Source organism: Equus caballus, chromosome 30, assembly GCF_041296265.1.
Source record: "Equus caballus isolate H_3958 breed thoroughbred chromosome 30, TB-T2T, whole genome shotgun sequence".
Classification (NCBI taxonomy): Eukaryota; Metazoa; Chordata; class Mammalia; order Perissodactyla; family Equidae; genus Equus; species Equus caballus.
The window spans coordinates 24,923,222-24,947,258 of record NC_091713.1 but is presented as its reverse complement, the minus strand read 5'-3'; the positions used below and the strand labels follow the sequence as shown (position 1 = coordinate 24,947,258).

General features: G+C 37.4%; 2 protein-coding genes across 6 annotated transcripts in view; one reads left to right on the top strand and one right to left on the bottom strand.

Moving 5' to 3' along the window:
- The window catches only part of KCTD3 (potassium channel tetramerization domain containing 3), a 49,231-nt gene extending 31,041 nt beyond the window's left edge, over window positions 1-18,190 (top strand). For 3 of the 5 annotated variants that reach the window (XM_023632665.2, XM_070256043.1, XM_014738076.3), the window contains 8 exons: window positions 1,096-1,183; window positions 1,317-1,433; window positions 3,343-3,513; window positions 7,425-7,580; window positions 12,203-12,299; window positions 15,159-15,343; window positions 15,423-15,561; window positions 16,455-18,190. In XM_023632665.2, the coding sequence (XP_023488433.1) occupies window positions 1,096-1,183; window positions 1,317-1,433; window positions 3,343-3,513; window positions 7,425-7,580; window positions 12,203-12,299; window positions 15,159-15,343; window positions 15,423-15,561; window positions 16,455-17,016 (1,515 nt within the window). In that variant the 3' untranslated portion in view covers window positions 17,017-18,190. The remainder of the gene's footprint in view (window positions 1-1,095; window positions 1,184-1,316; window positions 1,434-3,342; window positions 3,514-7,424; window positions 7,581-12,202; window positions 12,300-15,158; window positions 15,344-15,422; window positions 15,562-16,454) is intronic. The other 2 variants (XM_023632666.2, XM_023632667.2) reach the window with 1 other exon arrangement.
- A 1,084-nt stretch (window positions 18,191-19,274) lies between these two features.
- The window catches only part of USH2A (usherin), a 747,192-nt gene continuing 742,429 nt past the window's right edge, over window positions 19,275-24,037 (bottom strand). The window contains exon 72 of the mRNA XM_001915645.4: window positions 19,275-22,248. Coding sequence (XP_001915680.3) covers window positions 22,159-22,248 — 90 coding nt within the window. The 3' untranslated portion in view covers window positions 19,275-22,158. The remainder of the gene's footprint in view (window positions 22,249-24,037) is intronic.

Sequence of the window (24,037 nt, the reverse complement as noted above, 5' to 3'; positions counted from 1 at the left end):
CATAGGTGACTTTGAGTTTTCGAGCCTCGCCTCCTGTCTGAACTTTTCCTTGATCGTTGCCCTTCTCCCTGTGCACTAGGGTTGAGATGAGCATCCTTCCTCTCTCCTCTGTGGTTGTGTTGCACACCCTATTTTAGTGCATATCTTGCTGTATTTGTCTTTATGTTTCTTCCTTGCCCACAAGTTGACAAGCTCCTACAGAGCAAAAATGACACCTCACATGCCTTGTCCAGTCCAGTACCTGCTCTCGGATAATATCTGGTACCTGGAAGGTATTTCATTTAAATGTCAACTGTGAAGTCTCACAGGTTTCTCTGGCCTGGCCACCCACAGGGAAGATTCATTCGGATCTTGTTGCTACTACTCTAACACTTTTTATTTGTTTTTCATTTTGTTTTGTAGTAGAAATCATGCCGTTTGCTTTTCTTTCAGCGCAAATACAGGAGTTAATTTCTAACTAGATTGATTTGCTTGGAAGACAGATTTTTTATTCTAGTACTTGAAAAAAGAAAAGCATATTCTCGAGAACTTGTCTGTCTTGTCATTTCCTAGGAGACAGGTAAAGTCTTCAGTGAGGAGAGTGAAGATTGAGAATACCACCTTTTCAAAGAAATGATGATAAGTTATCAAAGGAGCAAGTCCGATCTGGAAATGAGTTGATTTGTTTTCTAGTTTCTGTTCTGCCCCTTACTTACTCTGTGACCTTGAGCAGGTCGTTTAATCTCTTAGATGAGAGCGGGAAGGACGAAAGGGAGCTAGTCGGACTTGGCCTTCTAGTCCTAATGTGTGCTGTGATCTCAGAATCATGTACTGACAAAGGAGATAAGCCATCTAAATTCTGAAAGGAAAGTGCTGCTGTTGGAAATAGGAATTTTTAAAAAGCTTTAAAAGGACCTATGTTGGTGGTTCTTCGGACTTCCCTGTCTGTGGGGGTGGTGTGTGTGTGGGGAGGGTGTGTGTACAGAAAGTCTTTTCTAAGCCCTACTAAATTGCATATTAGTGTCCTTTTTATTAAAGTGATCAAAGTTTTGAGGCAATTGAGCAGAAAATATAAATTGTAATATCTAACCTCTAATACTGATCTCACTACATCAGGTTCAAGATGTTGTTCCTATAACTAGTTATGACACTGCTGGGTCCTTCCTTCTGCTGGGATGTAACAATGGATCGATATATTACATTGGTAAGTGTACAGGCACTTAACATGGTCTATGGAATATGGTTTGAAAAATGAGAACAAGAAAACATTACCTTTTTAAGTTTTGTGTAGATCTGTTGTTTGTTTTAATGTTTGTTTATAAATTTTTATTTTTTAGATATGCAGAAGTTCCCTTTGCGAATGAAGGATAATGATCTTCTTGTAACTGAACTTTACCACGATCCTTCAAATGATGCTATTACTGCTCTGAGTGTTTACCTCACACCCAAAACAAGTTAGTACACAGCAAAATCATGAGAAAGCCTGGGAGTGTTTTTGAGAATGTGTGTCTCTTTTTTGGTTTATTAGGCTAAAATGAATCAGCTCCTTTCTTTTTGAGAACTGCAGTGCCAAGGGTTTCATCTCTGTGAATCTAAAGTTTATATTTGGTTTTATATTGAAGTCAAACATGACCAGTGAACACAGAATATGAGATGGGAAATTAGAGCTTTCCTCTTCTGAATTGTATTTGTTAAGCCATATCATTACAATATTAACTGAGATTATAAAAAAAATTAGCCACACGTTTACCTTCCTATTATAGTAGCTGATTTCCTTTTGAAATTAGAACCTTTTCTGTTTTTAACAAAAAAAAGCCTCTTAGATTATTAATCTCTTTAGGAAAGTGAGCTCATTTCTGTGGGAAATTTTAAATTTGTTAAAAAGTATATTTTATTTGGAGTTTAATGTCTGTAACTTTGCCTTTTCAAAGGCCATTGCAATGAAACTAACAAACTAGCTCTGTAAATTATTAAGAATTTTTATATTCTAGAGTGAAAGATAAACATGAATGGGAAATTTAAAATTTTTATTTGTAATTAAAGGAATTCTAGGAAATATTAACATGCATCCAGTAATATTAATAGGTTTGAATGTGTTACTTATATAAAATCATCATTTTGTTGAATTCATTGAAAGAAATAATTATCTTCGGTATGAGAGAAATAAATGTTCTAGTGTACACAGTTGATTTTGACCGAAATTTTAGTAGGATTTTAACTATATTGCATGAGCACAGGGGTCAGCAAGCTATGCTCTTTTTGTTAGTCGTTTTACCTGTTATTTTTGGCTGCTTTTGTGCAACAATGACAGAGTTAAGTGGTTGTGACAGAGAGTATGGCGTGCAAAGTTTAAAATGTCTGCTCTCTAGCCTTTTACAGAAGGTTTGCTGACCCCTGCTCTAGAATGAGATGTGCAGGGTGGTTTTTGGTTTTTGGTTTTTTTTCAACTCATTAGAAACGGAGGATAAAACTTGTTTTGCAGTGGCAAGGGGAGAAGGGAGTCACCTTGTAGATTCTGAGAAGTGTTTTCCACAGCATGCTCTCTTTGCTTTGATTCAGGTATTTTCGGGTGAATCAGGAAGAACAGCCATTAAAGCTAAGAGGTTCTCAGTGAAGCTTAAAACTACAGGTCACCATATTCTATCCTGTCTTTAAATATGTTATGGAGTCTGGGCGCTTGTTTAAAAAACAAAGCCACAGACGAACCTGACATGGTGAGCTGTACATACTTAGAAGAGACAAGATAGGTTTGATGTCAGCAATGTCATCGATGTGCTTATTCCATAGATCAGTGTTTTGAAACTGTTAAATAGTGTATAGAGGAGTGGATTAATCAAGGAAGATTCATTGTTGTAGCAGAAGTAAAAGTCAAACAGAAGGTCATTCTAGGTTAGAAGTAGTGTGGAATATTGCTTCAGGAATGCTGTGTTGTGTATGTGGTCTTCTTAGTGTTTATGTGAGATTTATTAATCTTTAAGCATTTATTGACTACTATGTCTCAGCCACTCTGAAGGTGACATAGATGAAAAGATGATTATAATTCAGTCCGTCAATAAGGAGTAGAGGTAGATAGACATGGAAATAGGTTGAGGTTTAGCGCATTGTAGTTGCTATGATAGAAAATAATACATCGTGCAAGGGAGGGGGTGAGCAGTTATGTCTGTGAGTGAGGGTGAGGAACAGACCTGGAAAGGAAATAATGATTTTAAGATGGTCACAGAGGTCTTCACATTCTTGTGCTGCGCTGGATTTGGGGCTGATACAAGCATGGAATCCAGCCCTGCCTCTTCTGTCACACAGAAGCTTTGCAAGGGCAGCTTTTTTTCACTGTCATCTGATATACCGCTTTCAACTTTGGACTAGGTGTCAGTGGTAACTGGATTGAGATCGCCTATGGTACGAGCTCGGGAGCAGTGCGAGTCATCGTCCAGCACCCGGAGACGGTTGGGTCAGGCCCTCAGCTGTTTCAGACTTTCACAGTTCACCGGAGTCCCGTCACAAAAATCATGCTCTCCGAGAAGCATCTTGTATCAGGTAAAGTGAATTTATTAGTACTGTGAGGAGGTCGCCTCATGTAAAACCTTGCCTTCTGTGTAATTTTCTAGACTCCTGCCACAAATTGAAAGAATATAAAAACATATTAAAAAAATGATAGAAAACTTTCATAACTGAAGAAACTTTCTGATTGTCTTTTAAGGATTTCTTTGATTTTGCCTGGTTGTAGTATACATAAATTTAGGAGGTATCATGTCTTCATTTATTCTCTTTTCTAGTATTTTGTTCTTATAGCATATTTTATTTAAAAATATTGTCAGGAGCTGGCCCAGTGGTGTAGTGGTTTGCATGCTCTGCTTTGGCGGCCCAGCGTTCGCAGCTTCAGATCCCAGGTGCTGACCTAGCACTGCTTGTCCAGCCATGCTGTGGTGCTGGTCCACATAAAATAGAGGAAGACTGGCACAGGTCTTAGCAACGAGCTTCATCAAGCAGAAAGACGAAGGTGGGCAGCAGGTGTTAGCTCAGGGCCAAACTTCTTCACACACACAAATATCTATTATGATCCTGTTGAGGAGGATTTTTTATTAGAGAAATTTTTCAAGTATGAATTTAATATAAATTTGGTTGTATTGCCTTAAGGTTTAAAGCTAAAATAGTAGATTTGGATGTTTATTTGTTGTTTGATCACCTTCTAAAAAATATTAAAAGCTGGTAGAATGTGTAGAGATTATTTGAAGAAATAATTTGTGGGTTTGTTCTTCCTCATAATCATATAAAATTTTTAAAAATGTAGATACTAATTAGATACTTAAAAATTAGATACAGATTTTCAAGCTTATTGAGAGTGACGTACAAAGTAAAATGATCACAAAGTAGAAGTCCATTGATGAGATTCATTGCATATGATGGATGATTTCTAGAAGGCTGTAGGAACACTGATTTGTGAGTCTGGTGGGTCAGTAGAGCATGCTTTTATATTAAATCTTTTGCAGATCAGTTCCTGCCTATCTTGAACTTTTTGTAAACATCATTTTCACATATCAAGTTCGTTTATATGATGACTGCATAATATGAAAAGGTGACGCATCTTTCACTGTTCTCGAGTCTGATTAGATGCCAGATGGAGCTGAAAAACCTTGTACGTGGATGATGGATGGATGGATGGGTGGATGATGGATGAATATGGTTTTATCGAATGTCTAATTGTTACGGGTCTAGTTATGCCTTCCTGAAACACTTTCTTCTTTAGGCTTTCATGAAGCAGTGCTTACCCACCTCAGCAAGGAGTCTTACTCTCTGCTGTTGGTTCCTGCTTTTTTGCCCAGTGATCAGTGTTGGATTGCCTCAGAGCTCTTTCCCAGATTCTCCATTCTTCTGTGTCTGTATTTTCCCTGGTGATTTGAGTATTACCATCTGTATGTCGGTGACTCCCAGACTTTTCCTTCACCTGTGACACTGGCAGAGTTCCGAACTCGTATATCCAACGCCTGTATCTGGTTGTGTGTTTAATAGGCGTCTCAGAATTAACCTGGATAAAATAGTACTTTTGATTTCTCTCTCAAAAGCCATCTTAGTGCACGATATCACCATCTGTTCATTTACTCAAGCTGAAAATCTAGGAATAAAGCTTGAGTCCTCCCTTTCTGTCACCCCTCCTGCCGTAGGTGTAATCCATCAGTAAGTCGTTAGCTTTGCTTCAACACACGGCGCAGATCCCATCACTTCCCTCTGTGTCCATTGCTGCCAACCTGCCAGCTCAGATCATCATTTCTGTCCTAGATTACTGAGCTGCTCAGTTGCTTCCCAATTTCTGTCTTGCCTATCTGTGGTACATGGTCCACACAGCTGCCAGAAATATCTTTTAAAAGCGCAAGCCAGATCAGCTTCCCAGTGGCTTCCTGTTGCGTGTAGAAGTTACTATGGCTCTTCCTGTTCTGGATCCTTTCCACCTTTCAAGCTGCTTCTCCTCCCTGTCCTCCACGTCACCTTTCTTGTTGCTCATGACACCCTAACCCATTGGCTTTCCTATTTCTTAAAAATACCTCAGAATCCCTACAGTTGGTCTTTTTATTTAACATGCTTTGCTCCTAAATATTTGTTTGGCCGCCCTCTTGTCATTCAGGTCCCATTTCAAATAGTTGCTCAGTGAGGCCTCCTTGGCCACCCAGTCTAAATTAGCCAATTGTCTATCTGACAGTCGCTTTCTCTATCAGTGCCTTGAGTTGTTTTCTTCATAGACTCATCACTTGATCATTTATTTCTTTGCTTGTTTATCATCTGGCTTTCTCTTCTAGAATATAATAAGTTCTGCAGTAGCGGGAACTTTTCGTTTTCATTCTGTTCTCAGCACTTAGCATAATTCTTGACACACAAAAGATGCTGCATAAATGTTATATAAACTGAGGTCATTTGATCCTGTGAGAAGAGAGACTATTTTTCATGATCGTTGTGGTGTTGAAATGACAGTGCTTAGAGATACCCCGTGGCCATTGCTCTTATTTTGATGGCGATTGATGTCATTGTGGGATGTGATGCCAAAGCACTACTTAGTAAAATTTGCATTTCAGCGCCAAATAGTTCATGTAGGTTTGAAATTTAAATAAATTTGTCAAGAAAAATGTCCAGTTTAGCCAAAAATCTGCAATATTTTATGTATACTCAGTTATGTTATTCTGCCACCTGGTGGATATCAACATACTATGTAATGATATTTTTTCCATAGTGTTAGTTTTTATGTCTTAAATAAAAACTTTAGATAATGATTAATATAACAGAATTGCCATAATTGGCTATTTGAATCAGCTAAAGATATTTAAACTATTTTTTGAACCCTAGTAAGCTTAATAGTGAAATTAGGAAATTATTTTCCATGAAACTGATTAAACAGCCTTAAAGTAAATGTCTCCTTTTTCACCAGAAAACTCACATTCTGAGAACTGAGAATTTTGTTACATAAGTAACGTCTGTGTGCTTTTTATTCTTATTGCCATTTCCCAAAATTAAATTTCTTCCTAAAGTTTTGTTTAAAGTATGCAACTGTGGCATTTTACCCAGTCGGAAACGTTGCCTAACAGTTACAAGAAATTTTGGATACTTTCCTAGTATTTACTGATGAGTTCATAGCTCATTGCTAATGATAACGAATTTTTTGAAATGGTAATAGTGCACTTTTTTATTAAGGCATGCCACAAGAGTGCAGTTCTTGCAATAATGATGTCATTTTTTGGTTTATATTTTCTATTGGAGTATCTTTTCAGATGAAGAAACAGCAGAGATAGGTTACTTGCTAGGAGATAGCTCAATACATATCCACTTTATATTATTTACCTGAAAAAATTAGCTAATTGGAGTATGTTTCTTAAATACAGACTCTTATTTTATATAAAAATAATTCTCAACTTTACCATGGAATCTTAATTTTTCTTAATGTAACTATGAGTGGGCAATAAATAGCTGATTCCTACAAGGTTTTTGACGGATGTCATTTGTGACAATAAATTTTCAGTAACTCCTGATCTAGGTGGTTTAATATCTGAATAACGTAAGCAGAGACTGTTTTTATGGTTGACAGAAATAAACTAGGCACCTTGTTTGCTGTGTAGTGTAGCCACAGAGCAGGATCATATTCAGCATCTTCCCTTTTACACACACTTTTTTTTAAACCTTTTCTACATTTATACCCTACAGGCTACTTTTATAAGGATGCATAGATTTACTTATATGCCTTATATTTGCAGCAAGGTAAACTGTATTCAATTCTCTCATTTTTGTTGGCTAGTTACAAATTAAGTGTAATTTTAAGGTAAATATATTATTTGCCACTCAAAATGTGCTGTGATCTGTTTCATGTAGATCATAGTGAAAAAAATTAAAACGTGTCTATGAAGGTAACTTCGTTGGTGCTCTTATAATCTATGTGTAACAACTCTTGTGTTCTCTTTCTCTCCTAGTCTGTGCAGATAATAATCATGTCCGGACTTGGACAGTAACACGATTCAGAGGAATGATCTCTACTCAGCCAGGTTCCACTCCTCTAGCATCATTCAAGATACTGTCTCTGGAGGAGACAGAGAGTCATGGAAGCTATTCCTCCGGGAATGACATCGGTGAGTTCAGTTGTGGGGCATTTTCTAGTACTACGCTGGTAATGCAGAAGAAATGTATGAACTATAGTAGAAACCTAAAAAATGAGTTTTAAATATAAACTTTTCATTTTAACTTTGAAACTTATTTGAAATAAATTTAGTGCATTTTTCTTATTAAATTCTGTAAATTTGCAAAATTATATTATAGCATCATTTTTCATTGTTTAAAAAATTGAGAGCAGGGAGCAGCCCTGTGGCCGAGTAGTTAAGTTCGCTCGCTCCGCTGCAGTGGCCCAGGGTTTCGCTGGTTTGGATCCTGGGCACAGACATGGCACTACTCATTAGGCCATGCTGAGGCGGCATCCCACATGCCACAACTACAAGGACCCACAGCTAAAGATAGACAACTATGTACCAGGGGGCTTTGGGGAGAAAAGGAAAAATAAAATCTATTAAAAAAAAGAAAAATTGAGACCAAATTTTTCATCTTATTAGCATTTCCTCATTTAAATAATATTATCTCCAAATGCTAACCCCTTTTGTTTATAACTAAAAGCCATGATGGATGTGAATATTTGAAACTTAAGTTTTTTTTCATTGCTAATAATTAATCTGAAAATAAAATTTGAACCTAGAAAAGGGCTGGTGCTCTTAATACTGAGAGTGGTTTTGATGGTATTGTAATATCCATTAGGAAACAACATAGCACGTCTCCACTGATAGGCTCTGATTTCAGCAAAAGGTATATTAAGTGAGTGTGATTTTTCTCTCCGTATATTGCGCACACACACGCACACACACACACACAGAGTCTTCATGGAGACATTATTTTCCCCCAGCACACATCTGAAAGAGTCTATACTGTATATCTATTGTATCTTACCGTACTTTTATTAATTCTGTAGGACCTCTTGGTTAACTAATGTACCTTTCTGATGATTTTGTACAAGCAGAAATTATAGCACTGATGGAAAATAGAAAGGAGTGCATTAGAATTGTTTTTGCATGAAACTATTATAAATATGTGTCCATCCAAAATAAGCTTCTACAGTAAAGATTTCAAAATAGTTGTCTTTTAAAAATATAAGCTACTTACGAGAATTATACTTCCGCAGTCTTTGTATTTTTAGAAAAAGAAATGCTTAGTGTTGTCAACTTTAACAGTTGCTGTGGCATCCCAGTTCCCTATGTGATGCTAGGCTCTGGAAGTTTACAGTTTTATTTCATCAACACATTTTTTTCCTGGGTTTATTTTGAGATATAATTGACATCTATCATTGTGTAAGTTTAAGGTGTAACGTCAGCAGATGTTTATTGAGGACTTTTGTTCCATGGATTAGAAATCTAACAAAATGCAGTGGACATCAACTTATAGGAGAGTGAGCAGTGGGAATAAAAAGCAAACAGTTGTATTTTGCACACTGTGCTTGAGTTCATAGGGCAGAAAACACCCACTGGAGACTGCTGGGCTCTGTGCTGCGTGTTGTAACACGTGCTCTCGTTTAATCTTCCCATCAGTTTATGAGGTAGCTATTATCCCCACTTAACACTGATGGAAACTGATGTTCAGACGGAGAACACTTCATTGGAGGTCTTAATGTTGGAGCGGAGACATGAAAGTTTGGAAGGTTCTAGCATTGGGACATTCCTGGCAAGGAAAACAGCATGTTAAGAGGAAAGAGGCCAAGAGAACCTGACAAGTTTGGAAACTGTCAAGAGGGTCATAAGTTGCTGGCATGTGGGTGAGAAGAGTAGGACACGAGGCTGAGTGGTTGGGGATCAGGTCATGGGTCAGATCAGGGGGAGCATGTCTAATGTGAATAAAGACAGATTTGGAAACTGTAATAATAGCGCATCCTTTCTGTGGTGATGATGATAATTCAACTGAGTTCTTTATAAAAGATCTTTACTTTAAAAAAGCCCTGTAAAATATTTAAAGGGAGCAGGGAGATTATTTTTTCTCTTTATAGTTTTGTTTTAAAAATATCCTAAGTTGGGGCTGGTGTGGTGGCACAGCGGTTAAGTGCACGCGTTCCACTTTGTCAGCCTGGGGTTCGCCAGTTCGGATCCTGAGTGTGGACATGGTACCGCTTGGCAAGCCATGCTGTGGTAGGCGTCCCACGTATAAAGTAGAGGAAGATGGGCACGGATGTGAGCTCAGGGCCAGTCTTCCTCAGCAAAAAGAGGAGGATTGGCGGCAGATGTTAGCTCAGGACTAATCTTCCTCAAAAAAAAAAAAATATCCTAAGAGATACACGTATAGATTAATGGAACAGAATAGAATGTGCAGTTTTGGTAGGATAGTATGGGTGGAATCGAGACTGCAGTGGGTAATGGAGTAATAAATATCAGAGGTGACCATGAAAGAAAGAAGTGCTGGAGCTAGGTAGAAGGCAAGGAAATTCAAAAGTCTCAGTTTTGATCCCTTCTCCTTCTTTCCCATTGCACATAGGCGAGAGATAAGGATATTTTGTGTTCTGAAGGAAAGGAGCAGATTTGGGGAGAGGAGTTAGAGAAACTATAAAGAAAGAGGTGTGGATAATTAGTAAAGTTAAATTATGTGAGAATCTCACATTGATGTAAAGTTTGACGGGAGAGAAGATACAGTCTCGTGTCCTCATTCGTAGTTACTTTCTTCATCATCACTCTGTTGACTTTGTTTATAGGTTATTGAATGAGGACATTTCATTTCAATAGAATTTGACTTCAGAAAGTTGTCCAAGAATTGGGCAACTGCATAGCTTAGTGAAGAGCCAGACCACTTGGGGTCGAATTCCACTTCCATCAAGAAGGACCTGTGAGATCTTTGGTTAACTCAGCTGTTGATGCCTTAGTTTTCTCATCTGTAAAATGGAGATGTTAATAGTGCATCCCTTATGTGGTGATTCTGATGATGAAAATGAGCTACGTGTAAAGCTTTACCGTGGCACACAGTAAGCACAATAGAAGTGTTTGCTAACTAATAAAGATGTTATTGTTCCATTTATTAACTAGATATGATTCACACAAGATAACTTGGAATACACAGTCATGCGTCACATAATGCTGTTTTGGTCAGTGGTAGACCACATATAGAATGGTGGTCCCATGAGATTCGTAGCATGTGGCCTAGGCGTGTGGTAGGCTAGACCATCTAGGTTTGTGTAAGTGCACTTTATGATGTTCGCATGAGGACAGAATCACCTAACGATGCATTTCTCAGAACATGTCCCTGTTGTTAAGCTATGCATGACTGCACTGTCTTTAAAAATTGTGTTGTATATCACATAAATTTTTTTGAATAGTAAGTTGGTATTATTTTACCTAGTGAGTATGATGGGAAAAGAGAATTATTAAATTTTGTGTTTAAGTCTTGCTTGGAAAAGCTTTTTCTTTATATCATTCAGAAACTTTAGTTTCTCATACTTTATTGTTTATTTTTATTGAGGTAACATTGGTTTGTAACATGATATAAATTTCAGAATTCGTTGTTACCATTTACCCCTTTTGCCTGCCCTGCTTCTCCGTTCCCCTCTGGTAACCACCGATCTATTCTCTGTCTTTGTGTGTGTTTATTTGTTGTTGTTGTTGTCTTCCACATATGAGTAAAATCACACGGTATTTGGCTTTTTCCCGTCTGACTGACTTTGCTTGGCACAGTGCCCTCAATGTCCATCCATGTTGTCACAAATGGCAAGAATTTGTCTTTATGGCTGAATAGTATTCCATTGTGTATGTCTACCACATCTTTATCCATTCATCCATTGAATCTAAGACCTGACCCCATAAAACTAGAAGAAAACATAGCACACTGTTTGACATTGGTCTTAGCAGTATCTTTTTGAATATCATGTCTCCTCAGGCAAGGGAAACAAAAGAAAAAAATAAACAAATGGGACTACATCAAACTAAAAAGCTTCTGCACAGCAAATAAAATGAAAAGACAGCCTAACAATTGGGAGAAGATATTTGCAAATCATATATTTGATGAGGGGTTAATATCCAAAACATGTAAAGAACTCATACATCTCAACAACAAAAAATCAAACAACCTAGTGCAAAAATGGGCAGAGGATCTGAACAGACATTTTTCCAAAGATACATGGAATCTTTCTAAAATATATGGCCCATTTACCTGCCTTGCCAAGTACAATAAAGTAAAAATAATAGATTCTTTCTTTTTAGATTGAAAACCTTGCAGGGTGCAACAGGCTTCTGATTAATTCTATTAATGAAGTTGCACTTTATTTTTTAAGTTTTTGCGTGTTGGCTTTTCAAAAAAAAAGTCAATATATAAAGTAACTTCATTCATATGTCCCTTTTTTGAGGTTATGAGGAACTGAGCATATTCTCAAAGATAGTGAATGTAGAACTTATATTTAACGGGTTTTCTGCTAGTGCTGATAATGTATAGTCTTAAGCTTGCCTTCAGCTTTTACAGCCTTAGTGCATAAAATATAATTTTGGAATATGTATTTCTTTAAGAAATTCTTAATGAAAATTGAAGTACTTGTGGCACTGCAGTTTGTGTCTGGTTTTGACTCGGCATGCAGTGCCTTATTGATAGGCATGGAAAGTTCTTTGTGGGTATAGATATTAATGTTCACTTTGTGAAATGAAACCACTTAAGTTTTAATTCTGGCGTTTTCTGTTTTCTGACCAAGGGCCTTTTGGAGAGCGAGATGATCAACAGGTGTTTATCCAAAAAGTTGTTCCCATCACTAACAAACTGTTTGTAAGACTCTCATCTACTGGGAAAAGGTAACCCCTTACTGTAAAGAGATCTTTACTCAGAAATCACTTTTGTCGTATGAAAGGTATTGAGTAATTTGATATTGTTAAAGGAATGGTATCAGAAACATTGTTGAGAGAGAATTTTGTTCATTATCTGTGATCGTTTTAGCTTAAAAGGAAGACGGTATACTTACTGCTTTTTCTCTAGAATTTCTTTAAGATGTTCACTGTGGCTGCGGACGGTTAGGAAGGACTAGTGATATAATAGGACAAGAACCCAGTGAATCTGATGGCAGACAGCTGAACTAAATTCTTTTTTCTTTTTTCTTTTTTTTTAAAGATTGGCACCTGAGCTAACATCTGTTGCCAATCTTCTTTTTTTTTTTTTCCTCCTTCTCTCTCAAGTCCCCCAGTAGATAGTTGTATATTCTAGTTGTGGGATTCTTCTGGTTCTGTCAAGTGGGACGCTGCCTCAGCATGGCTCGATGAGTGGTACTAGGTCTGTGCCCAGGATCCGAACCAGTGAAACCCTGGGCTGCCAAAGCGGGGTGCATCAACTTAACCACTCAGTCCTGGGGCCGGCCACTGAACTAAATTCTGTTCTTGCACTTCCTCTTACCAGCTGTGTAAATTCAACTTCAGTTACTTTGTTACTCTGAGCCCCAGTTTCTTTATAAAATAAGATTCAGCTACCTTAGCAGGATATCATGGGATAAAATGCGTTAAAAACATAGGAAATGTCTTGCTTTGTCCCTGACTATAACAGATGCTCAAAAGAAGTTAGTTTCCTCTTCCTCTTCCATTTGACTGAAATTTTACTTCTTTTAAAATTATTTAGCCTTAAACAGAATGAGCTGTAACATTTCTCTTTAAGAACAAAATGTTTTGATGTCTAACCAATGTAAAAAAGTAAATTCCTTTTAGTAGTCATTTAAAAAGTTACAGATTTTCCTGTTAATCTTACTAATGCTACTGATATTTTTAATAGTTTCTTGGTTACCCCTTCTTCAGGCTGTCTCTAGTTTTTTAATATTTTAATGAATAAACTCTTTGAGATGATAAATTTTCTTTCCATCGAAGTTTATTGTGTGTAGTCATCAGTAACTATTAAGTGAATTAATTCCAGAAAATTTTTATGTACTGACCAATCTTTTTGTCAGCTGTTTTTTAAAAGAAAAAGTACTAAGAACCTATAATGTAGTTAGAGAGCAAATAATTATCTTAAGAAATGTTATAAATCACTGTGATTTAGTGTTCTGTGCATATTTGGTGAAGAAGCTGCCAAATGTTTCTTAATACTGCAGTCATAACATCCTCTAACAGTGTAATATATCATACCCTCTTCTCTTAGTTCAGGCGGTAGCAGTGTTTTGTAATCAACTATAATTTCTGCAGGATAAAACAAATGTTACAGTTTTTAAGTGTACAATTCCAGAGGAAAAGCTATAGTTATAAAAATAACAAGCAAAAATTCCTTTGTAGAATTAAATAGAAGCTCAAACCCTTATGAAGCTAATGTGAAGCAAAGCTCTTAGTTTAAAGAGAGTTCAAGTTCTTAAGCGTGAGAAGTGAAATGGGCAGGGGAAAAACCTTGTAAAAAGTTTTAAAAGAAGAAGTAATTCTAAGGAATCTATCCCATAGGAAAAATAAAATGAGCAAAATCATGTTTGTTTTCATGCACATGGGTTGATTTATTTTATTTTAAACATAAACAGGAATCTAGATTTTTAAAAATGTTTTATATCAATTTAGATTATTACTAAAAGTAAATGTAATTTGCTACATTTATAATAATGAGAAAAATTGTGATCATCTCAGTAAGCACAGAAAAAACATTTGACAATTCAACACTCGTTTATGATAAAGAATCCTAGCACTTAAAAAATAAAGAGTAAATTTCTTAATCTGATAAGGTCTACAAAAATAATTGTAGCAAACCTCATACTTAATGGTGAAATAGTGAAAGCTTTTCCCTTGAGATTGGGTGTGAGAGTACGATAGCCTCTATCACTGTATGTGGACATGGAGGAATTAATCCCTCCCACCCACTTTTGCCTTGCCTGCCAGGAACCTCAGCTAGGCTTCATATTCTGTTCCTGTAATGTTTCTCACATTAATATGGATTGTATTTCCTCTTCCTCCTTTATTTTTTCACCTTGCATTTGCATAGTAGTAATTTTTCTTAATTATTATTATTTTTTTAAATAAGCCCCGTCCACTCTGTTTTGAAGTAGACTGGGACAAATAATTGAATCAAGTACGAGTCAGTCAACCCTTATTATCGCTTTGGGAAATCATTTTCAACATTATCCGTTGGTTTCTTCATTTGTGAAATGTGGATAGTAATTGTTCTTTCTCAGGTTTTTTTCTCTTTTATGAAAATCAATGCAAGAGCTATAAAAATGCTTTGAAAGAGTTGAGTATTATCCTGGTGGATGAGACTATTTAGGCATCTTCATACAGCTGTACATTTTTTCTGGTTTCAGTTTTTAAGTTTACACGTAAATTTTAAATGACTTCCTAAGATCTTTTCTAGAATGATGGCTACTTGCTTTGTTTTTTTCTGCCTTTTTAGGTTCCTAACTTCCTTTTAAAGAATTACTCAATTCCTATCAAGGCTCTTTCTGTTTTTCTTTTAAGGTTCACTTAAATTATTTGCCTGATTTCAAGTATTTAACACATTGTTTAATAAGAGCCTTTTTCTCTAGACTCAAAGAAACAAGGCTGGAATTTTTGTCCTGTTGACTTGCCTTGACCTCTTTAAATCTGTTTTACATATGTGGAGTATTCAACTATAACTTTGCAAAAAAGAAATTAATTTCAAAAATCTGAATTATAAATGTTATTTGTTCCCCATGGTTTACAGCTGTATATCATCTCTTGCAGAATCTGTGAGATCCAGGCTGTTGACTGTACTACAATATCCTCATTTACAGTGAGAGAATGTGAGGGGTCCAGTAGGATGGGCTCAAGACCAAGGCGCTACTTGTTCACGGGCCATACGAATGGCAGCATTCAAATGTGGGATCTCACCACTGCTATGGATATGGTGAACAAAAGCGAAGATAAGGGTAGGTCCATAGGGAAAGATGGCTGTCGCAGGGTAAGCTTCTGACAGAAGTGATGATGACGAGTGCATGTTCTCCTAAGATGTAGGTGGGCCGACTGAAGAAGAGCTGCTCAAATTGCTGGACCAGTGTGATCTGAGCACGTCTCGCTGTGCTACTCCGAACATCAGCCCGGCAACCTCTGTGGTTCAGCATAGCCGTCTCCGTGAATCCAATTCCAGGTCAGTTAAACAGTTGACGGTTGTATAAGTTGAGTTGATTGCTTTTGGGAGAATTGGCTGAGATTTTGTAATCACATACTTGTTCTTGAAAACCGTATTTTTCAAAATACATTTTTAATTCCGACTTCGTGTTCAATTTTTTTTTAAATTTAAATTTATCTACATGTATATCTGGTTCTTTGCATAGAAAAACATTTTTTGCCCTTTAACTTCTGTTCTGAATTGTTGCCAATTTGGATACCTCTTATGTGATCAAAAAGCCACTCAAAGGAAATTAGAAAAATCCCATGCCGCCTTGGATAGTACGTGGAGCTTTTGTTCCTCTTGCTTCAGGGACACACTAATGAAAGTGATCACAGTATCTTGTCTGATCTTACATTTAGGCATTAGGTACTTTTATTTATTTATTTATTTTATTGAGGTATAATTGACATACAACATTCTATTGGTTTCAAGAGTGCAACATAAGGATTTGATATTGGTATACATTATGTACTTTAATACAATTACATAGTATATCTTTTTAGTTACCATATTAAAAAAGAAATTCCAAAATCTGAACTAAGGGCCAAATACTGAAGTATGTTATTTCACATTTGTTTTGAAGGTTCCCCCCCACCTCCCAGCTTTTTCAGCTGTTCACAAAGCTAGCTTGGCTGTGAATATATGTATAGTATTATTTGCATTGGTAACTTTATATACATATACACACCTACACACACATAATTAAAATATAGAATACTTAATAAGTATATTTCTATATATAGAAATAAGGATGAAATAGTCTTTATATATCTATATGATGTGTTTTTATTGGTAGTTTAATTAATGAGATGTGCCCCTGAAAAATGTCAGAAACAAATCTGAATTGTCATTTAAAAACTGTATTTCAGCCTTCAGCTCCAGCACCATGAAACCATCCACGAAGCAGCTACTTACGGCTCCGTGAGGCCTTACAGAGAGAGTCCTTTGTTAGCAAGGGCAAGGAGGACTGAGAGCTTTCACAGTTACAGGGACTTCCAGACTGTTAATCTGAACAGAAACGTGGAAAGAGCCGTCCCTGAAAATGGTAACTTGGGTCCCATGCAAGCTGACGTAAAGCGGGCAGCAGGGGAGTGTCATGTGTCTGAGAGAAAGTCTCCTGCAGCGGAAATCAAAAGCTGGAGAGAATCAGATAGTGGAGTGGAAGTGCATAAAATAGCTGAAGGTTTTCTAGAATCCAAGAAAAGGCCATCAGAAGATGAAAGTGAAAATAAAGTGGAGTTAAGGAAGAAAGGAGGATTTGAAGGAGGCGGATTCCTTGGAAGAAAGAAAGTTCCTTATCTGGCGTCATCACCGAGTACCTCTGATGGAGGTACTGACTCGCCTGGCACTGCATCCCCGTCGCCCACGAAGACGACTCCCTCTCCTCGGCATAAGAAAAATGATTCTTTAGGTCAGGAGTACAGCTTGTGAAAACTCACCAAAAGGAGTAGTTGTTTTGTTAATTCAGGTTAAAGTCAAACTTGACTGGATTTCAGTACATTAGCTTTTACGCCAAAACTTTACAAATGAAAATTGGACTTCATTTAGTATCTTTTTAACAGAATTACCTGGAGTAAGGAGGTAAAATAACTATCTCTTTTGATCTTTTGGGAGATTTTTTTAGTTTTACAAGTACATTTAACAGATCATTTGTAAAAGCAAGAGTCCACTTCAATGTTTACTACTCTGAATTTTGGAAACCTAGTCCGGTGTCTTACTGAGATGGTGCCCATAGAGGTGAGCATCCCCGAGAGCGTGGGAACCCACAGACTGCATTCCGAATCTGGGTCATGCCTCACGCTTGGCTTGCGGTGTTAGCTTCAGTGAATCACATGAGTCTCTCTGGAACTTAGTCTCTCAGCCCTTATTGTGATTGCAGAGTGCTTACCAGATATTATTTAATGAGGTGCTATGTTTGTGAAAAAACACCATGTCATTCAAAACACTATTGATGTTGAATCCCAGATTACACCGTGTAGTAGTAAGTCCCTTAGGGTGATTTTATTTTAATTGTGGGTCGTTTTCCGATTCTCACTGTTGGAGTTCTTAAATCTTAGCAAGCATCACCATGTTAAATGCCAAAAGTCTGTTTAAACTTTGTTTAAAGTTGGAGCAGTTGTCTGTGTTTGAACAGATGAAATAAAAATACTAATCAAGGACGAAGCTTTGAGTGCCCAGAAGGGAAAACTGTACAGTTGCTAGTCTGCCGTGTGTTAGGAGCTGCCGTGTTTTTTTCCAGTGTTAATAATCAAGATTTAAATTAGAATGTGGCCATTTTGTAAGCTTATGAGACTGCAGTTCTGAATTTTTGATTAAAGGTTTTGGCTGCTGTAAAAATGTTATTTTGAATATATTTTGAATTGTAAGAACAACAGAAAAATTTTTTGTACTTTTTTCCACTTAATTGGAATGATTTTCTTTTCTGCAAGTAATTGTAAATTTAAAGCATTAAGCATTTATTGGTGCATAATGTATATATTCCCATACCAAGAAACATAATAAGTGAGTGAAGTTGAAATAAATTCTTTAAAGTTTACCATATTGCCAGTGGTTTCACAACGGTTCTCTTGTATTTATCAGTTAAATAAAAATGATTAAGACTGTGTGTTTTCAGTCGCTTAAGGACCAGTCACCCGTTTAAAGTACACCTGTATGAGTTTGCTCGTGTCTTTGCTGCTTCCCGTAATAAAGGGGGGGGGGAGAGGGAGAACTTATATTATCAGTGAGGGAAAATGGTAGGCAAGGAATCATTTCAGTGTTGCTAAGGATTCTAGTTATCTGTTATACCCTTGTTTCCCATCACAGTCGTGTAATTGGGTGGGCAAGTAAGAAAACTAAAGAAAAAAATTGAGTGTTTACCCAGCCTTTTCCAAGAGTAAAAGGCCGTTGGGGGAAAAAAAAGACTTCTTATATAGTAAAATCCCATACAAAAGGCAACTCACTATACCGTGGATTGCATGATACTACAGGTCAAATCTTATTTCTTTCTTTTACTTACAAGAGTTTGAACCTTGATGTCATAGCAGGGGTTGAGCTACTCTGGCACTTAACTTTGTGGCCCTCAGCAGATGATGCCTGCTGTGCCTAAGTCGTTTCATTATACCTACCTTTGCAGGGTTTTTGTGACTGAAAGAAAAAGACATTGAAATGAATCTTTATACTTGGTATGATTGAAAAAACAAGAACAGAATTAGAATTCTGATGAAAAGAGTTTTCCAAGTAATTGTCTACGTATTTCAAAGCAGCACTCATAAGTATTGTCATACCAATAGGCTAGGCACTGTTTTCCTCATTTCACAGATGAGGCTCACCAAGCATAGGCAGCTTATCCGGCCACAAGGCTCCTTAGCCACCGAGCCAGCATCTGAACCCGGGTCCGCCTGTTTCGGGAGCCTGCGGTCTGCTCCTGGCTTTCTCATCCAGGCTTTTATGTCAGAATCACCTGAGGCTGTGCGAGCGCAGTTGTCCGGGCTCCCTCTAGACCTGCTGAACTTGCGTCTCTGGTGATCGAGACTCATGTTTTGAACAAAGTAGCACATTGGTTCTAATGTGCATTGATGGTTAAGACATTATCCAGAGCATCTTATTTTCTTAAATGGCCTCACTTTTATCATCATTTGTGTGTAATTTGTAAATACAACTCATAGCTGTTAGAGTATTTTTTCATACATACATTAAATCAAACATGGTTCACATTTAAATATTTATTAAGCAAACCGTCTTTAGATTAATTTACATGATCATGTGCATTGGAAATAAACTACTCTTCATGTGGGACATAATAAGTTCCTTATCACTGAATTAGTCCACCTGATCTATATTTTATTTACAGATTGTTCAGGTTGAATTACATTGATGCCAACATGACTTAGATCGGTATAAGGTACCATAACAGATCCATATTTAGGTTTTCCATTTAGTGGAAATGACAATAGATCACCTACAAACACAATTCTTAATAGAGCTCATAAAAACAGCTATGTACTCTTATAAGCAGTTAATATTAGGAATAACAAAACATAGTAGTTGTTAAATTACGCTGAGAATGTGGCCTCTGCAAGTGGTAAGACGTGAGTCAGAAGAGTGAGAGCAGATTTAAAGGGCTTCCTAGAGAACTGCTTGTTTGAAAAGGAGACGTGGTGGGCCAAGGAGTATGGTCCCTGGGCACAGTGTGTTGCTCCTGTCCATGAGCTCTTCCAGGTTGCTTTACGTTGCTTTTCAACATTAGGAACACCTGGAGGCTTAAACACACATGCCTCAGCCCCACCCGAGACCAGTTGAATCACACTCTCCAGGTGTTTCATGGAGGCTTGGCACGCAATACCACTTAAAACTAACAAAACAAAATCTTGGGCTGCTTCTCTGAAATGAGTCAGGTTAAGAGCATTCAGGGGGCGGTGTTCTTGGTTGGAAGCCATACAGGCTTCTGTCCACTCTGAGCTACCGGATCAAAATGTAAATGATTGAGCTAAGTGAATTCATGTAATAACTAAATGTCTAATGAGATGATTAAGTGGAGGTGATTTAATATAACCCCCCCTGCCATTCTCTGTGTTCTTTTACAAATTTTATTCTGTGATAAAAGTATCTAGTTAATTTTTCAAAAATGAGGATGAGCTCAATCTGAATGCACGTGTGACTAGCAAATTCTATTTGCGAAAGTGTAGACCAAGGACAAGGATCCAAGTTTGTGACTGGAGAAGAGTCTTCTCTCTGTGCCTTAAGCAGCTCATGTGAATCCAGAATCTCAGCCTTGGAAAGGCTCCTTTGTGCCAGCTTTAAACAACAGATCCACCCAGGTCAACAGATGGGAATTAAAACCAGTAAACTAAATTAGCCAATGCTGTTTCCATTTCAGAAAGTATAAAACTTTTGGCGAGAAAAAAGTTTCTTATAATTTATACATCCACTGCCAAAAGGGCACAATTATTTCAGATGTCTTTGCGTAGAGCACTTCTAACAAGAGGGCAGGACTTCTGCTTAATACTGCTCTCTGCTTTGGACACTTACTGTTGGCAACGTTTGTCCGGGAGCTGGTCAGTCTCAGGAGTTGCTGTGCCACAGATTTGGTCAAAGTCTCAGTACCTCCAAAGCCCGCAGTCTTTGACTGTTGGACGTTGGGTAATTCATAGTTTTCAAACAGAATATGGATGGTTATCCTTTATTTTACAAGTTTTGGCCAGCTCAGCTTTGGGAAAATCCACCTACCTCTGAATGTAATTCGCAAAATATTGTCACGCAAACGTGTATGAGACATATAGATTCAGAGTAACTTCCTGGAGTCATGAAGACTCATTAAGAATGAAGAAGAGTCATTCTTAATGAAGGAAGAAGAGAGGTTTTCTTACGTTGTTTTCCATGAAGAACAAAATTACCTTTAATTTTATGTTGATGACTTGGGGAAAAAAAATGTTTCTTGCTGTAGGACTTTCACCAATAACTTTGCAATGTAGCTAGAACAGATGACAAACATTGGACCCACAGAAATTGGTACTGTTGAATATCATCTGGTCTTAGTGATTGTAGGACTAGAATTGAGTAGTTCTCTGAAATGGAGGGATATAGTCCAGAGTCATATATACAGATGATATATATGCATATGTAAATCTCATGTTTACATATGAATGTTAATTTAAACAATGTCAAAGCAGGAAGGAGCACAAATAAAATTTTTCCTTTTTTAATTCCACATTTGCTAATGAAATACTTCAAATAGAGTAGCAGTTTGCATGTGAAATGTGCTAAGCTGAAGATGTCAATATTCCGGGGGATTCAGTGAATGGACAGCATTTTATGAAAAGTACTGATTGGAGTTTCAAAACTATGTCAAATATGTGAAGGTGTTTCTGTCGAAACGCTTCATTTTCTCTCTGAAATATCTAAATGAGCTGTTTAGTCCTTAGATTTTCAGAAGACTCATAAATGGAAGAACAGACGTTTATTTGTAAATGCGTGTGGTGGCCTATGAAAAGGTTTGGTCATTATTTATCCCCAAACATGGTAATGAAGTAGGACCTTCAGCCAAGTGTGAAGCCTCAATGCAGAGTTTGCTTTGCTCCAAGTGATTCAGCTTGGCCTGGAGTTGGGAAGTTATTTTGTAGTTGTGATCATTAGAATTGTTCCTTACAGGATAGTGTCAACCTTCATGGAAACAGGATACTGCAAGGAGCAGCAGTGACATACTCTCAGAAGGCTCCCTTAGTTTGTAAACTAGTAACTTCACTTGTAACAACTGTGGGCCAACTTGACATTGCCACAGATTATTCATTTAATCAATGGTGTCACTGCCAAACAGCCAAGTGAAAATTAAACACCTCTTTAGCTTCCACAAAATAAGTAGGGCAAAAAAAGTATTTTCATGTAGATAGTACCCCTCATTTCAGACAACCAGAGAAATAATGTTTCTTAGACCTCAATTAGGGAGGAACAATTTCAAAAACAATCCTCATTTCTTTAAAGGATTACGGAATAACAAGCAATGGCGTTTTAGCATTTACGATGCGTCAGTGATAACCCGGTGGGACTGGGGTGTGGAGTTGAATCCCGGCTTTACATCTTGGGGGTTTCCATCCTTCACAGGTGGGTGTCGGTGAATGTGGTGTGTTCCTTAGTCACAGAGCTGAAACCCTTGATGGCATTCATCAGGTCCTCTTCATCCACATACTGAAAATAAGCCAATCATCATTAGTTAGGATGTTTGCTGTCAAGAGAGTTCACCTTCAACTGGTGGTTCTCTCAGGTTAATGTAAAAAGTCCTCAGTAAGTATTTTAAGGCTAATATCCTATGCTCACCTCTATAAGGTGTGGTTTGAGGCCATCCTTGCCTCCAAGTTTACCTTACCTCAAGTTTACCTTATTGAAATGATCACATCACATGCATGCATGGACTATAGACTAATCCAAAATGTATGTCATTTGAGTGTTACATTGTGCCGTATTTTGACCTTTCTAAGCCTCAGTTTTCTCATCTGTAAAGTGGGGAGATACTAAGATTTTAAGATTTAGTTCAAAATGTAAGCAGGGGAGCCAGAACGCAAGCTATTGTGCTCCATTGTGTCCCATTCTCTTACTGTATTTGTATTGATCGAATAGGGTTAGTAATGTTGAGTATAATGTTATAACGAACAGGTATGTTGCCAAGTTTTTGAATCTTCAAAAGCTGCCAATGAATTGTTTTGCATCCTGCCTATTATTAGTACTGTCAAAAGCAAGTAAAAACGGCAGTAAGTATAATAGTGAAGAATGGGGGCTCTGCAATCAGACTGTGTTCTTAGGATCCCAGTTCCACAAAAATACTTACTAGCTGTGTGTCCTTGTGTCAGGACACACATGCATCTAAGACCTAAATGAGTTATGTTCAACCATGTGACATTGTCATTTTCCTTGTCAAATATGGTCAATTAACAATTCCTTACATTTCAAACTAATATAACTATATAGGAATAATTATTTAGAAACTGTATATCTGAAATGAAATCATGGAATTCAATAGTCCTATCAGCATCACGCAGACCCATGATTTTAAAATGCGTGTCATATATCATCATTCTGAACAAACCAGAAGGACTGTGCATTTTATTTTATTTTATTTTTTTGTGCTTGGAACCTGGAGCCAGGAAGCTTGCTTTATTACGTGCCATTAGTTAAGAAGGCCTCATGGAAGTCATCAACTTTTTAGTGAAGGAAAAGTGAGGACTTAGAGAAATGAGTGAATGAGTCTGAAAGCAGAAGCAGAGGGTTGAAAGAAATGGAGGTGAATAATCCTGCCTCAGAGGAGGTAAGAGAGGAGCCAGGTTCTTAGGTGGCTGTTTGTTATCTAACCATCCCAAAGGAAGGGTTCTCCAGCGGACTTCTGGGTAGTTGGCACAAGGAAGAAGTTTGATGTTTGGTAACAACTCTAGGATTTTATTCATTTCGGCCACTTGGGGTTTTTAACAAATATTACATAGTGATGAGATTAACTTTCAAAGAGTCAACTATTTGTATCCACTGGACTGAAATTATGAAAGATGAAGTCCATAAACAGTAATACCTTTATTTATCATCATTTTCTGGAGTTGCTTGGAAAGGAACCATTGAGTCTAGTGAGAGAAAGACCAGAAGGAAAAAGATGAAAAGATGCTTTGACTTTATGCCCTCTTTGAGGCCAGTTCCAAGGTTTCCAGTCACCTTCTGCCCAAGTTAATGAATTATAGCCTGTTTGTCTCTTCACTGATTCATGAATTTATTTTTTGAGCATCTATCGTGTGCTAAAAGAACAAAAAGTTTCTACCTTGCTCATTAAACAATTGTAGTAACGCTAGTAAACAGGTCATTACAAAACCCTTGGGGTAAAGGGTCAGAGGGATGCACTGAGTGCTATGGGGTAGCATTCAATGGGGTACAGGAAGCTCCATGTCGTCCCTTTACCAGTGTTCTTCTGGGATGAGTAGTAAAGGCCCTGGATGGGGAA